At 37.0% G+C, this 16,841-nt stretch overlaps 1 protein-coding gene, 1 long non-coding RNA gene and 2 other non-coding genes across 4 annotated transcripts; 2 read left to right on the top strand and 2 right to left on the bottom strand.

The window, feature by feature from the left end:
• Nucleotides 1–1,154: 1,154 nt before the first annotated feature.
• LOC118802747 lies at nt 1,155–1,840 on the bottom strand. The gene is made up of 2 exons (XR_005006778.1): nt 1,562–1,840; nt 1,155–1,440 (listed from the first exon to the last, which is right to left on the bottom strand). It is a non-coding gene; the product is annotated as an uncharacterized LOC118802747 (long non-coding RNA).
• Nucleotides 1,518–1,801, bottom strand: LOC118802765. Its single transcript, XR_005006783.1, has one exon.
• A 738-nt stretch (nt 1,841–2,578) lies between the features above and the next one.
• LOC118802766 lies at nt 2,579–2,858 on the top strand. The gene has a single exon (XR_005006784.1).
• A 6,345-nt stretch (nt 2,859–9,203) lies between these two features.
• LOC118802758 (calmin-like) lies at nt 9,204–16,627 on the top strand. Its single transcript, XM_036563229.1, has 7 exons — nt 9,204–9,214; nt 9,978–10,061; nt 10,286–10,378; nt 10,753–10,979; nt 13,305–13,498; nt 14,649–14,731; nt 16,037–16,627. Exons 1-7 carry the CDS (start codon nt 9,212–9,214, stop codon nt 16,625–16,627), a joined length of 1,275 nt encoding a protein of 424 aa, XP_036419122.1. The 5' UTR covers nt 9,204–9,211.
• The last annotated feature ends 214 nt before the right edge of the window (nt 16,628–16,841 follow it).

Genomic DNA, 16,841 nt, shown 5'->3' with positions numbered 1-16,841 from the left:
TAATTATGCTGATGTTTCTTGTTTCCTATACTGCATCAGACCAAAACCCTGTGGCAACATCAGCAACAACTTCAAAAACCTTGTCATCAATCGTCAAAGTCCTTATCAACAATGTACTGCTCAAAGTCATTCCAGGGGGTCCAATCAGTACAGCTTTGGGTGTCATTTAGCAGCAAATTATTGCATGGTAGGGATGAGTCTTGGGTATAAATGGAGAGGAAATAGAATTCATTTATCTTTAATGTTTTAATTTTTAAATCTACAACTGTGAAGATTTTCTAATTAGGAAACTCAATAAAGCTCAGATCCCAAGTTTAAATGCCTGCATACATATCCATTTAACAGTAAGATTTAAAATACTGGCTGTACAAAAAAATGAGGACCAAAAAGAAAAAAAAATAGATACAGTAATATCACAGTAATGTATTTAACTGCTAAGCTTATATGTTGTTGTTTCTAACCCAAACTGGATCAGGAGGAGTGAGATCATCCTTTAATTTTCTCTACCTTACATTGTGCAAAGTATGTGTCTTAAGTTAAAGTGCTGAGTGCAGCAGCAGTTAAAGGGTGTATAGTGGCAAAGAAAGGGAGAAGTGAGTAAACAGTCAGATAAGGCAGGTTAGTAAGTTGCTAGAAAAAACACTGGTCAGAGACGGTACTTTCAGGGGATGGAATGTTGAGTGGTATACTATATACCAATATATTTAGAAGTGCAGTTTAGAAGATGGGAGTGTCTAACAGAGTGGACAGTGAGTAGACTCCAGCAGCACTGCTGTGTCTGATCCACTCATACCAGCACAACACACAATAACACACCACGACCACGCCAGTGTCACTGCAGTGCTGAGAATGACCACCCCCCCTGTTTCAGTATGCACTGAAACAGATGGACTACAGTCTAAACTGATAAAATGGTCAGTGTGTGTGTGGAAACAAGGTAGGTGTTCCTAGTAAAGGCCTCAGTAAATGTAGGTTAATCTAGGTGCATGGATCAGCAAGAAAGTATTCAGTCTGCACCTGACAATCACACAAGTGAGTTCTCTGTGCTTCACCAACCACACGGCCAAATCAAATCAATCAAGCTTTGTTTTCACTTGGAAAAACATTGAGGGAGACTCTCATTTTCAATGTATCTGAGCAATTACAACATTAAATTCAAGTGTAATCTCTTTAATCAGGTTAAACTAAAATGAACAAAAATACACAAACAAATGACCAGAAAAAACAGATGTGATGCATGGCAAAACAATGAGAGAGCAATTAAGATTTGATTAAAAATTTCACTACATGGTCATTTCATTTTACAGTGTTAATGTGTCACTCAACAGCTCCTTATTATGCCTCTTTTTCCTCTCAGATCTTTTATAATTCTGAGAATGTCTTTACAAGTTGTTCCTCCACTTGAACTTGGTTCAGGCAGCCAAGACAGATCCGATCCACCTACAGAAAACAGAGAGAGAACAGGTCAGTACAGGAAGCAGCCATTACTGTAAGCAGCTGAAGCAGCTACACAGTAAGAATGTGGCAGCTCAAAGTGCCTGAGAGGTCAGCTCGTCCTCACAGACAATATCTAGCTGCTCATCTGCTCTGCCCGTTTGTAGATCGGTAACAGTACAGGCCAACCGTTACCGCCGTGGAAACAGGGCCAAAGGGTGAATCTGTAGGAAGAATATCGCACGAAACACCTCGCCGCCTCCAGAGGCCTCGCCTTCGGTTCTTCCATCAGTCTGGGCAGTGCTGCTGGGTCACTCGCCATTGATGGGAGAGGACCATGCAAGAAAGACTGCAGCACTGCCACATTAAAGAGCCAATAACATACATTTTTAGTCTTTAACTCATAAATAGAAAACACTTATTTATTTTTTACATTTTAAGAACTAAAACTCAGCATGTAAAAGTGCAGCTTTCACAAGTAAAAATCATTTTAAACGTAGTAATGAGAATTTTAGAATTTCACTAAATGAAAGAGCCTTTTGGCTAAATCTGGCAGAAAGCAAAGAGCTTATCACAAAAAGATTTTTACATATTTTAACTGAATTTGATACTAAATAGAGGAACTAAAGAAGAACCCCATAGTCATGCACCGTCAATTCCTCACAAAAGTCGATAACTAGCAAAGCAGAAAGCGAGCAGATAGACGAAGGAGATAATACAAGCTAAACCGTAAGGGTGGGTTATTTTTTTTTTTTTATTTGTTTTGAGTTGTTTTTTTTATTTTTTAAAAGAATGTTAAAAAAAAATAAAAAATTAGCAAAAATAAAATAATAAAGAAAAAAAAAAATTATAAAAAAAATAAAAAAAAAAGAAAATGTAAAAAAAAAAAAAAAAAAAAATTAATAAAAAAAAAAAAATAATAAAAAAAAAAAAAATCTTTTGTGATAAGCTCTTTGCTTTCTGCCAGATTAGCCAAAAGGCTCTTTCATTCAGTGAAATTCTAAAATTCTCATTACTACGTTTAAAATGATTTTACTGTGAAAGCTGCACTTTTACATGCTGAGTTTTAGTTCTTAAAATGTAAAAAATAAATAAGTGTTTCTATTTATGAGTAAAGACTAAAAATGTATGTTATTGGCTCTTTAATGTGGCAGTGCTGCGGTCTTTCTTGCATGGTCCTCTCCCATCAATGGCGAGTGACCCAGCAGCACTGCCCAGACTGATGGAAGAAACCGAAGGCGAGGCCTCTGGAGGCGGCGAGGTGTTTCGTGCGATATTCTTCCTACAGATTCACCCTTTGGTTTCCACGGCGGTAACGGTTGGCCTGTACTGTTACTGATCTACAAACGGGCAGAGCAGATGAGCAGCTAGATATTGTCTGTGAGGACGAGCTGACCTCTCAGGCACTTTGAGCTGCCACATTCTTACTGTGTAGCTGCTTCAGCTGCTTACAGTAATGGCTGCTTCCTGTACTGACCTGTTCTCTCTCTGTTTTCTGTAGGTGGATCGGATCTGTCTTGGCTGCCTGAACCAAGTTCAAGTGGAGGAACAACTTGTAAAGACATTCTCAGAATTATAAAAGATCTGAGAGGAAAAAGAGGCATAATAAGGAGCTGTTGAGTGACACATTAACACTGTAAAATGAAATGACCATGTAGTGAAATTTTTAATCAAATCTTAATTGCTCTCTCATTGTTTTGCCATGCATCACATCAGTTTTTCTGGTCATTGTTTGTGTATTTTTGTTCATTTTAGTTTAACCTGATTAAAGAGATTACACTGAATTTAATGTTGTAATTGCTCAGATACATTGAAAATGAGAGTCTCCCTCAATGTTTTTCCAAGTGAAAACAAAGCTTGATTGATTTGATTTGGCCGTGTGGTGGTGAAGCACAGAGAACTCACTTGGTGATTGTCAGGTGCAGACTGAATACTTTCTTGCTGATCCATGCACCTAGATTAACCTACATTTACTGAGGCCTTTACTAGGAACACCTACCTTGTTTCCACACACACACTGACCATTTTATCAGTTTAGACTGTAGTCCATCTGTTTCAGTGCATACTGAAACAGGGGGGGTGGTCATTCTCAGCACTGCAGTGACACTGGCGTGGTCGTGGTGTGTTATTGTGTGTTGTGCTGGTATGAGTGGATCAGACACAGCAGTGCTGCTGGAGTCTACTCACTGTCCACTCTGTTAGACACTCCCATCGTCTAAACTGCACTTCTAAATATATTGGTATATAGTATACCACTCAACATTCCATCCCCTGAAAGTACCGTCTCTGACCAGTGTTTTTTCTAGCAACTTACTAACCTGCCTTATCTGACTGTTTACTCACTTCTCCCTTTCTTTGCCACTATACACCCTTTAACTGCTGCTGCACTCAGCACTTTAACTTAAGACACATACTTTGCACAATGTAAGGTAGAGAAAATTAAAGGATGATCTCACTCCTCCTGATCCAGTTTGGGTTAGAAACAACAACATATAAGCTTAGCAGTTAAATACATTACTGTGATATTACTGTATCTATTTTTTTTTTCTTTTTGGTCCTCATTTTTTTGTACAGCCAGTATTTTAAATCTTACTGTTAAATGGATAACTGGAATGTATGCAGGCATTTAAACTTGGGATCTGAGCTTTATTGAGTTTCCTAATTAGAAAATCTTCACAGTTGTAGATTTAAAAATTAAAACATTAAAGATAAATAATTCTATTTCCTCTCCATTATACCCAAGACTCATCCCTACCATGCAATAATTTGCTGCTAAATGACACCCAAAGCTGTACTGATTGGACCCCTGGAATGACTTGAGCAGTACATTGTGATAAGGACTTTGACGATTGATGACAGGTTTTGAAGTTGTTGCTGATGTTGCCACAGGGTTTTGGTCTGATGCAGTATAGGAAACAAGAAACATCAGCATAATTACTGTGTAACATTCTGTTGTCCATTAAGGATGTTACATAAAAAATAAATAAAAACTGTGATCACTGTGACAAGTTTTTTTCAGCCAATAGACATATTTTATTTTAAAATATGATATTATAAAAATACAAATTCTCAAAGTTAATTTTTTCTGGCTCTCAGGAGGATATATATACACACACACATTAATCATATTACATATATTATATATATATTATATATTATATATACTGAGGCCCAGAAAAAATATATATGTATGTATGAATGTATGTATGTAATTATATAAGTAATTATTCCATTTCACCATAAATTTTGGATGTATTGGAGTTTTCAGGCAAAATAGAAAAATATAGTTTTTGGCTTGGAGGAAAAATCTGGAACTATAATATACAGTAAATGTGTTTGTAATGCACAACACAGAAAAACATATTATAGGCAGCACTAGAGGGCCTGATTCAACCAACTTTGATGACTGAACTTTGGAGGTGTGTCTGCACATTTCTGTGAAAAACTGAAAGAGAGTCTCCTGAAAAGAATAGAAGCTGTAATGAATGTAAAGAGTGACACTCAACAGTCAAACAGCTGATATTATATTTAGCTGGTGAGATTTTGTGTGGTATGTCAGTTTTTTCTTGAGGTCTGCAGAGTACAGTTTAAAAGCATTTATTCATTTTACAAAAGAATAGTTTCATGTTTTGATAACTCTTTTGCTGTGTCTTGATTTGATGTGAAGTGTCTATCACAGAGAAGTGTATCTGCTTTAAGCCCTTAAACAGTTCTTCAGGCGGTGAATCACTGTGAACAGGTACCGCAGGTATTCAGGTGAGTGCAGGCGTGTACAGGCAAGGCATGCAGAGGGAACTGCGTGTGCACTATGCTTCACATCCAGCCACGAGTTTTTCACTTTTCTGCGCTGGATACGGCCTCCTGAGTGAAATGTCCTCACCTGCGGGTCACCTGGTGGACAGGCGCTTAGAGCGTGAGAAAGTTACGGAGCCCAGGAAAGACAAAACAATCCCAAAAGGTCGAGGTAAGAGACGACACGTTCAGACAGGTTCACTCTTGTGTCACAAATCAAACTTTATCTACTGTAGCACGGCCCTGCTGTTTGGCTGCTAACTCAGTCCTGTAATATACACCTTTCTAGGGCCGTATTATAAGGTACATACTCTAAATTATGTGGAAAAAAGTAAATGAAGGAGGGAAAGCTTAGAAATGTAGATTATTTCATTAAAATTCCAATGTATTACCCCATAGGCTACACTCTTAAAGGGGAATTCACCAATTTTCCAAAATTCCACCTTATTCACTGTTTCAGATGTAAACAGAGTGATTTAGAGTGGTTTGGTATGAAATGGTTCAGATGTCTTTACAGTGGTGGTGATAGGAACCAGGGGTCACCATGACTACAACACAAATACATACATACATACGTCATCTAAACCGCTTATCCTTCTGGGTCGCGGTGGGGTGCTGGAGCCTATCCCAGCTGTCATTGGGCGGAAGGCAGGATACACCCTGGACAGGTCGCCAGTCCATCGCAGGGCAGACAGACAGACATACACACACACTCACACCTAGGGGCAATTTAGCATGTCCAATCAGCCTGACTGCATGTTTTTGGACTGTGGGAGGAAACCGGAGTACCCGGAGGAAACCCACACAGAGACGGGGAGAACAGGCAAACTCTACAACACAAATATAGACATTTTATTTACTATCCAAAACCACCAGTGAACCTACACGAGTCTTTTGAGTTTTATATGGAATAATGAGGATTTAAAATAGTGGAAAATCTGAAATAATATGTTTTCTTTGGGGGTTTCTTTGGACTTTAAGTATCAAAACTATCATAAAACAGTGTCTCAGACATCAGGCAGTGAATTCATAACCATTTTATGTAATACCTTTCTGTGATGGAGCTTTTAGAAGAGGACGTCTGGTGCCATCACTGTGAACAATTCTGACTAACAGGTAAGTTTTTCTAGAATGGATCATTTTACACCAAACCACTCATGAATCACTCTATTTATAATATAAAGGTTCTAAACCAGTTAAAGGTTTTTCCTGGAACCATACCTCCACTTCAAGGACCATTTAGAGCCTTTCTTCATTATTAAGAATGTAGAATAGTTGACTTACTCCTCCAGATGGGACGAAATCCAGCCAGTACGTGTTCTCACCTGCACTCTGAGTGCATTCTTAAATGAGTGCTTCACCTACAATAACAGAAATAGTTATATTTAATTCTGTAGCACTTTATGTACAAAAAAAAAACAAAAACAAGGTACTTCACAAAATGTGTGCTAAGAGAAGAAAGCATTAATGAAAACCATAAAACCATATGGAAGAAAATTGAATCAACATTCGTTTCCTTATATTAAAAGTATCCATACTATATTCAGTAGGTGCTAAATATATAAAACATACACACAAAGGTACATTACATAAATCGTCGCTGTCCAAAGAAAAAAAAGTGTCAATCAATGAATGACCCTTTATTTAAACTTGCAGTACATTGAGGGAGACCCTTATTTACAGTGTAGCTGAGCCATTACAAACATCAGGGATTGAGACAAATGCTAAAAAGTAATAATACTCATAGCAGTAAATTATAAAAAAAATGTAATCAATAAATGAGGCGGCACAGTGGGCCCATTTCTTTTGGTCCATTCATCACAAAATGTTCATAGAAAGGACAAATTAACTTTAAAAAAGAGAGAGAAAAGCAAAAAAGCAATAAAAAAATTGAGATACATGTGTTTTGTTATGTCTTATTTCAAGAAGTGGATGAGTGTAATAGTGTCATTTTTAATATTACAATTATGTCAAAGACATGGAAAGATATTACAAACAAACAAAATGAGAGATACTTTGATGAATATATGTAAATACATTTAATTTTGCATATGAGAAGGCAAAATGAATGCTACAGTGAATACGTAAGCTTGGAGTATTTAAAACCAGTCAGTAGAAGCTGATTCTGAGTATGCAAATAATTTCAGATTTTTTGGAGTAATGACTGAACACTGAGAGGAGCAGTCAGATTGGTGTCAGGGTTAGGTCAGGTCATGCTAACTGATGCCCTTTCACTCACAGCGAGCCATACTAGCATGTTAGCAATTCTTTAAGTAATGAAAACGTACGAGTGAGTGCCAAATCTCTGAATCTGCAGCTGTGCTGTGAAGAGGCCCCTATGGCTTTTAATCTGTTGGTAAATCTGTTTGCTGTGTTTGACTCCAGGAGCCAGAGAAGCGGTCCGGAAACAAGCTTTCACACGCTGGATCAACTCACGTCTGAAAAGAGTGAGACTTTTTGTCTTCATGAACAAGCTAACAGTAAAATGACCAATGGATCATTCTCAGTAACACTGAGAGTAGTAACACTGACGTGGTGGCGTGTAAGTGTGTGTTGTGCTGGTGTGAGTCGATCAGACACAGCAGTGCTGCTGAGTTTTAAACACACTCAGTGTCATGCTGGACTGAGAACCAAAAAATATCCGGCAACAGCGTCCTGTGGGCAGCGTCCTGTGACCACTGATGAAGAACTAGAGAATGACCAACACAAACTGTGCAGCAGCAGATGACCTATCGTTTCTGTCTTTACATCTACAAGGTGGACTGACAAGGTAGGAGTGTCTAATAGAGTGGACAGTGAGTGGACACAGTGTTTAAAACTCCAGCAGCACTGCTGTGTCTGATCCACTCAGACCAGCGCAACACACACTGACACATCACCACCACGTCAGTGTCACTGCAGTGCCAAGAATGACCCACCACCTAAATAATACCTGCTCTGTGGGGGTCCTGTGGGGGTCCTGACCATGGAAGAACAGGGTAACAAAGTATCAGAGAAACAGATGGACTACAGTCTGTAACTGTAGAACTACAAAGTGCTCCTATATGGTCAGTGGAGCTGATAAAATGGACAATTTTCATGATTTTCCACATTTTTTTAAAATAATTAGGATATGTGGAATTATATGGTGACCAAAATAGGCATTCGGCATTCTCTCAGGAGATTCATGAGGAGCCACCTGAGATGCTTTTTTACATTTAAAATGTTTGTTTTGGAAATACATTCATGCATAAGCATTGTCTTCACTGGTTATTTGTCTTAGAACACATTTTAAGCATTTAAAGGTGCAGCGTGTAAGATTTCGGTGGATCTATTAGCAGAAATGAATACGTTTTAATTAGTGTATAACCTGTAACTACAAATTGGTTTTTATTATGTTAGAATAAGCTGTTCATATCTACATAGGAAGCGGCTCCTCTTCCAACAGAGGCCACCATGTAGCGCTGCCATGTTTCTACAGCAGCCCAGAACAGAATAAACACTGGCTCTAGAGGGCGCCTTTCACGTTTTTTACACTGAAGTGACAGCTTGAATTTGGTGGTGCTGTAGCTCTGGTCAGAAGACGTAGAAAGAAAGTGGTTGCTGCCGGTGCTGGATGACCATTTTGTGTTGTGAGAAATTTGAGAGCCCAAATTTTGACAAGTGGAGGATCAAACTTATTATTTAGCACAACAAAAAGTGAGCGAGGGTGAAGAAAACATGAAGAAGCAAAACAAAATCAGGACGGATGACGGCAGAAAACCTGAAAGCCACTGTAGGTTCTACTACACGCTTGGAAAGGGAGGGGTGTCTTTAAGATTATGAAAAACATACTCTCAGTCAGGAGGGTCCGAACTTTGACTGAAACTGTATGTGTTGCATTCTAACATCTGAATGAGCTTTCTCTGTCAGTGTGACCCTCCGCTGCAGGTGGACCATTTGTTTACAGATGTTCAGGATGGAAAGATTTTGATGGCTCTGATAGAGGAAACTGTCAGGCTGTAAGATGGTGAGGCTTTATGTCGTCATTTATTTATCTATATATGCTGCTGCTTAGTATTATTATTATTATTATTATTATTATTTATAAAAATCATCATCATCATAATTTTCATCATAAAATAATAGTAAATATTTAAACCGATGGTGACAAAAAATGATAAAACAAGCAAAATTATCTGTCAGTACAGAGAGATCACTTTACTTCAAAATCAAGGAATAGGTTAAATAATCATATAATAAGCGTACAATTAAAGTTTAAATTAAATTTACAATATAAATAACACAAAATAATGGAAAAAAAAGTATGATACTCATTGGTCATATTAATAGAAACACCTACCAAACACCCGATCCACTCGTACCAGCACCACACACACACTACAATGTCATTGCTTGCTGTGTTCAGAATGGTTCACCACCCAAAAAATATCTGGACAGTGGTTGTCATACAGTGGTCCCTTTCCACATAAAACAGCTTAGATTTGCGTAAACTAGCATAAATCAGCTTAGACCAGCATTTGACCAGTATAAACTAGCATAAATCAGATTAATTTTAATTTTAAGCTTCTCAACAGAGAAATAGTGGATATACTAACACGATTTAAGATCATTTCATTTGAGAAGATGCTATTTTTTGCAGCACAGGCTTTAAGATGGCTACTGTGTGTAGAAACATTAGCATGTTAAGGTGTTTGCTGGGTGTCGTTGTGGAGGTTGGTAGGACTTTATGTATAAGAGTCTTTAATCAGAGATGTCAATGTTCTCTCCAGCTTGACAGGTTCAGACCATCTACACATCGCATTTTCACCCTCAGCAACATTGCTAAAGTGCTGGAGTTCCTTGAGGACAGAAATGTGAGTCCTGTTTGTGTGATATGTCCTCATCATATTTTGCTGACCTCCAAGTTTGGTGTCTGAAATTTTGGACTGGTGTTTGGAATGTATTTCAAATATATAATACATGTCCATACCTTTTTTTTTCAAAACTTACTTCAGAAAAGGGGACAGTTGTCTAAATTTAATTTCTGTGAATGATTTTATTATTTTGCACGTTCATATAATAAGTATTTTTATTGTAGGTGAGAGTTGTAAATATAGACGCCGCAGACATCGCTGACGGACGGCCTTCGGTCATTCTCGCGCTGATCTGGAATATCATAGTTTACTTTCAGGTAAAGAGTAACATGAACAGAACATTAATTATCATCAATTATGAAACTATTATCCAGTTAATTTGTTGCCAGCATTATCATTATTATGATTAATATGAACTATTTATTTAAACTATTATTAATACATTTATATAATACAATGATATATAATCTATAAAACATTTACAGTTATAGTAATAATTATTTTTTTACGTTATGGTTTAGGTAAAATTCAACAAATAACAGCGTTGTTACACATTATAGAAGAAAACAATTCTGTGCAATTAAATCATTCATATAATTTGTGGTTTATTTGCTGTAATAAAGTTATTCTAGTCTTAGATCTCTTTGATGTCTTTGATCAGGTCTAATCGTGATTTTTTTTCCTCTGATAGTTAAAGGAAGTCACAGGAAATCTAGAGAGACGCTTTTCCTCCAGTGTGTCCAGTCTGGTGTCTCTGACTGACAGCAGTGACTCAGCCCGCAGCTCTCCAGCGCCCCCCAGTGAAGACCCCTGCAGCACTCTCCCATCAAAGAGGAAAAGAACATTCGGTCGGCCCAAATACTACCGCAGCAGGTCCATCAGCACACTGCTGAGCTGGACCCAGACATGCACTGCACAGTAAGGACAGAGCTGATATCTGACCTGGCTTTAACATGGGTGTAACACAGGTTTAACAGGGTTTAACACAGGTTTAATATGGTTTAAAACGGTTTAACAGTCACTCTCTCCATACCTTTTCTCTATCTTTATCGAACCACTATCAGCCACAATACGTCAAAACATAAATATGAAAGGAATACAAACTTCTAACATGGAACACAAAATTAGCCTGTATGCTGATGATAGCTTGCTTTTCTTGCAAAACCCAATCACATCAATAACAGAAACTATTCAAACTATCAAAACTTATTCAAAATCTCAGAATATTCCATCAATTGGTCAAAATCCACAATCCTTCCATTAAATATGAATAAGCTTAATGATAAAATTAAAACACTACCCGTCCCTGTATGCACTAATTACATCACATATCTGGGTATTATCATTTCCCCCAAGCTGTCAGAGTTGTTTAAACTTAACTTTAATCCATTAACCAAAACAATAACTGATGACCTTCAACGTTGGACAAACCTTCCCCTCTCCCTTCTCGGTAGAATAGCTGCAATCAAAATGACAGTATTACTTAAAATAACCTATTTATTTTCAATGATCCCCATTCAACCCCCAGCTGTTTGGTTCAAATCTTTGGACACTGCAACAACCAGTTTTTATTGGAAAAATAAACCATCCAGAATTAAACTCTCCACATTACAAAACCTTTTTCAAAAAGGTTCTACAGAACCATCTACAGCACTCTGCAATCTGAAGAACCTTTTCACAATGCAAAGTATCCTTTAATCATGGAAAGGGTTTTTTGAGTGTTTATGGCTCTATATAGAACCATTTTCTTTACTAAAGAACCCTTAAAGAAGCATCTTTTTTTTAGTTGCTGAAGGGGAGAAAAGAACTCTGTGTTGCCCTCAGGTGGTGAACAGGAGGGACTGCAGTCCTCACAGACTGTAAGAGTGAAGAGCCTTTTTAAAGATTAAAGAACCAACACAATCAAACGGTCTATACTGATTCTAATTTTATAGAACTGCACTTTCAAACCCAGAACTATTTATGAACGAGAAAGTAAGTCTTTCTTTCTTTTCCATTTCCATTCAGACAGTAAATTCTTATACAGTCCCAAAAAAATAAATAAGGGTAACAGATCAAGAAAGAGGTGAGAAAAATAAAATAGAAAAAACAGCTTTCCGCCGTCACTTGTATTAACTGTTATTTCTGTTATTTAGTTTAATCCGTTTGATGCCAACAACCCGTTCCAAAACAGTTGGGACGGGGGCAACAAAAGGCTGGTAGTTGTGTAATGCAAAAGAAACATCTGGTAGTTGATTGGCAACAGGTCAGTAACATGATCGGGTATAAAAACAGCATCCCAGAGAGGCGGAGTCTTTCAGAAGTAAAGATGAGGAGGGGTTCACCACTCTGTGAAAGACTGCACAGACATAGTGCAACAATTCAAGAATAACGTTTCTCAACATAAAATAGCAAAGAACTTTTCATCATCTACAGTACATAATAACATTAAAGATTCAAAGAGTCTGGAGAAATCTCTGTATGTAAGGGACAAGGCCAAAAACCAGTATTTGCTGGCCGTGATCTTTAGGCCCTCAGGCACCACTGCATTAAAAACAGACATGATTCTGTAGAGCACATCACTGCAGGGGCTCAGGAACACTGCTGAAAACCACTTTCTGTGAACACAGTTCATCATTGCATCCACAAATGCTAATTTAAACTCTAAAACATACATTCTATTTTTATTTACATTCTGCACAGCTTCACAACTTTTTTGGAAATGGGGTTTTGTATATATATATATATATATATATATATATATATATATATATATATATTTGAGGTAGAAAAAAGAGATTTGATGCCTAAAATTGTAGAAGTAATGCTAGAAATATTTCTGGCTGTTTCTGGTATGCAATACAGAAAGAAACAATGAATAAGGGCAAACTGGGCTTCTATACATGATGCTTTAAAGCAAGCAGAGTTATCTGCCAACACAATAAGACAAATTCACTAGATGTAATGAGATACACATGTCCTGAAATAATAATAATAATAATAATAATAATAATAATAATAATAGAATTATCTTAGAATACTCTTCTGACAATTCCAAAAGCTGTTCTTAGGTAAAATTATATCATTAGACTGGCAGGTAAATTTGCTTCCTTTAAGCAGTTTTGCTTGAAAAAAGCAAAATTACTTTGCCAATATTACATATATACAAGATCATTTCTCTTGGTAAGTCTAGAAACAGGTTGAATAATCTCATAATATTCTTACAGAAACCTCATTTATGAAAGTTCCGTGTTCTGTGTTTAGGTATGGTGTGGAGGTCCATGACTTTGGGAAAAGCTGGAGGAGTGGGTTAGCGCTTCTGGCGCTGGTGAAGTGTGCCAGGCCTGAGCTGGTGGACATGAAAGAAGCTCTGACCTCCAGCCCCAGAGAGAACATCATTCAGGCCTTCAGAGAAGCACAGCACCATCTGGGAGTCCCACCACTGCTGGAACCTGAGGGTAGAACATGCAACACCTTTCAGTTTGGATGTTTAGCATAAACAGGATCAGGAGTTGAGATATTTAAAAGCATTTAGTGGTTCAGTATTGATACTTTAACCATTTAAAGGTCCAGGAGCTGTAGAGCTTCTTCTCTTCACTCCTATGAATTAAGAAAAAAGAATGACAATTTGCACAGTTTTCATGTAGATACTAATAATAAATCTTAGGTTGGAATAAGAATAGAGATTATTTAAGAATAATAACTCAGTAACTATTTTAAATTGTTTTGTAATTACTGCTGATGTAACTGATACAATGAATTATTTAGTATCTATTATGAATTATTTAGTACGTACAATTAATTTATCAAATATCTACTTTGAATTATTCAGTATCTACTATGAATTATTCAGTATCAGCTATGAATTATTCAGTATCTACTATGAATTATTCAGTATCTGCTATGAATTATTCAGTATCTGCTATGAATTATTCAGTATCCACTATGAATTATGCAATATCTACAATACATCATTCAGTATCTACTGTGACTTTTTCAGTATCTACTATGAATTATTCAGTATCTACTATAAATTATTCAGTACCTGCTATGAATTATTCAGTATCTGCTATGAATTATTCAGTATCCACTATGAATTATCCAGTATCTATTATAAATTATCCAGTATCTACAATGAATTATTTAGTATTTAATAAGAATTATTCAGTATCCACTATAAATTATTCAGTATTTACTATGAATTATTCAGTATCTATTATAAATTATTCGATATCTACAATTAATTATTCAGTATGTACAATTAATTTTTTAGCAATTACTATGAATTATCCAGTATCGATTATAAATTATCCACTATCTACAATGAATTATTTTGTATTTACTATGAATTATTTGTGAACTGCTATGAATTTTGCACTACTACTTTAAAATCAGGGGTTAATGTATTTATTTATTATATATTACAACCATATTGTATTATAATTAACACTGCTGATTACAGTTATAATCAGTAATCTGCCTCATTGCTTCTTTTATCAACCTTGTTTTTGATTGTTTTTTGACCCTGTAAAGTATTAAAGATAGAATTTGCCTTGAAATGAAGTTTTAGTTTGTTCTTTGATTCTGCTTGGATGTTTTATGGTGCAGATGTGATGATGCGTTCTCCAGATGAGCAGTCCATCATCACCTATGTGGCTCAGTTCCTCCAGCATTTCCCAGAGAACAGAGATGTGAGTAACTCCCTGAATGTTGCTAATTTTAAAACTTTAATTATTTTAATAAAAATGATAAGAATAATAACTGGAAATAACTGGTGTTAACTGGTTACTATGGTTTCTCTGATGGTTGCTAGGTGGTTGCTCAGCATTCAAGGTGGTTGCTAAGGTTGCAAGGGTATCGCTAGGTCAGGGGTCGGCAACATGCGGCTCATTTACTGCGCTGTTACGGCTCCACAGCAGAATTAGATTTTTAGGTAAAAATAAAATAATCCTCCTTTGCAGTAAAATAAAGCTCTGCCGGTCATTCTAACACAGTTTAACAATAAAATGCTGGAGTTAATGTAGAACTGCTAATTCACCCTTTAACCCTAAAGATTAGTACACAGAGTGCTGGTCACCATAGCAACACAGATAACAGTCAACAAGCTAGTAGCTAATGAAACGACAAAGAGAAAGATTTAAGACAAACATCAATAATTTGGAGGTGAATGAACTTATTTGCTCTTAAATAACTCCAGCTAGTTTCCTGATACATTTAGTCTGCGACGAGAAAATGTCAAACACTAAAAAGTCACAAGGCTGAAGTCAGCTTCTCATTTACCAGCTTCTTGTTTGAATTTTCCTGTTCCACCTTAAATGCTGCAGCAGTTACATTTTGGCACCTCAGGCACCATTTAAGGTGAAATGGGAAATTTCGAACAAGAAGCTGGTGAATGAGAAGCTGAATCCAGCCTCATAAAAAGTCGAACGTTGAGAAACATTTTACAAGAAACTATTCTACTTTTGGAAAAGTTTCCTGCCAGTGATGTGAGAAAACCGGCTATAGCTAAGCTCAAGCTTAAAGCAGAGCAAAGTAAGTCTGTGTTTTCGTTTAGATTCAATTTTTTTAGCCTATGCTAGTACATTAGCACATACTGAGACATATTTACAGCCAAGATGGTAAAACGGACATAAAATGTTGAAGCTCCCAAGGTGGATTGATTTTTGTTAAAGGGACAAAATGGCTCTTCTTAACATTTGGGTTGCCAACCCCTGCACTAGGTGGTTGCTATGGCATTCCAGGTGGTTGTTAAGGAGTTGCTGATGGTTGCTGTGGTATATCTAATGTTTTCTAGAGATGTGCAAACAACAATAAATGAAAAGAATCAGTACATTTACGTTAAAGTCCATTTTTTAGCAATTTGTAGAACTTGTAGAAAAGGTAAAACCACATTTCACTGTTTGGTATCCACCTCGACAGAACAGTTCAATTAATTATGTCAAATATTACATTAATTTCTCATCCTGATTATTTTGCTTCATGTTGTTTATGTGCAGGTTCATGTATCAACACTGAGTCTGGAGGAATATAACCCCAGTGGAGTTTATGGACGTTCTTCACTGTCCTACTCTTCACTGGTAGAACGTGATTTCTCTTCACAGCAGTTTGATATCTCCTCCTCTTACAGAGGCCCAAAGTCAGCTGGTTTATTGAATGGTGGTTCGGGAGTGGCAGAGAAATCCAGCTTCTCAAATGGACAGTACCTCCACAGTTCCATCGAGGGGCACTGTTGGAACTCCACAGCCCAGAAGAAGAGCCTTTCAGCGAGTATGGAGGATGATGATGGAGGCCTATCAGATGGTTCAGAGGAAGGCATACACATTCTGCCTGAGCTGGACTCAGATGAGGAGGTTGCATACAAGTACATTTTAGAACTGGATCATGAAGAATTGAAGCTTCATAATGAGCTCAACTCTAGTCCAACCATCAATGCTCAAAAAGCCCATCACATATCAAATGATTTTCATCAAGCAGATGGGAAAAGCCACCATTTAGGTCCATTTTTGGAGATACAGAAGCAAAGTCGCCAACCCTGGTCAGAAGGCCGCAGAGAAACACTTGAGGAACATCCAACACTTGCACCCTGAATGATGACCTAAATAAGTTTCACAACAACAAAAAACACAAAGACAGTGAGAGAGATCAGGGCTTAAATAAAGTCAATACTTCTTCAAAAGAAGGTGGTCTTCACAATGTTATCTCCAGCGATAGCACAGACCTTCAGTCACTGTCTGCAGTGAAGAGTTTAACAGAGGATGCATTTAGAAAGGAAGATAAACTCAGTGAGATTAACAGCCTAGA

The sequence above is a fragment of the Colossoma macropomum genome, unplaced genomic scaffold, assembly GCF_904425465.1.
Source record: "Colossoma macropomum unplaced genomic scaffold, Colossoma_macropomum, whole genome shotgun sequence".
Lineage (NCBI taxonomy): Eukaryota > Metazoa > Chordata > Actinopteri > Characiformes > Serrasalmidae > Colossoma > Colossoma macropomum.
The sequence above is the reverse complement of the archived record's forward strand: the minus strand, read 5'-3'. Positions and strand labels throughout refer to the sequence as shown.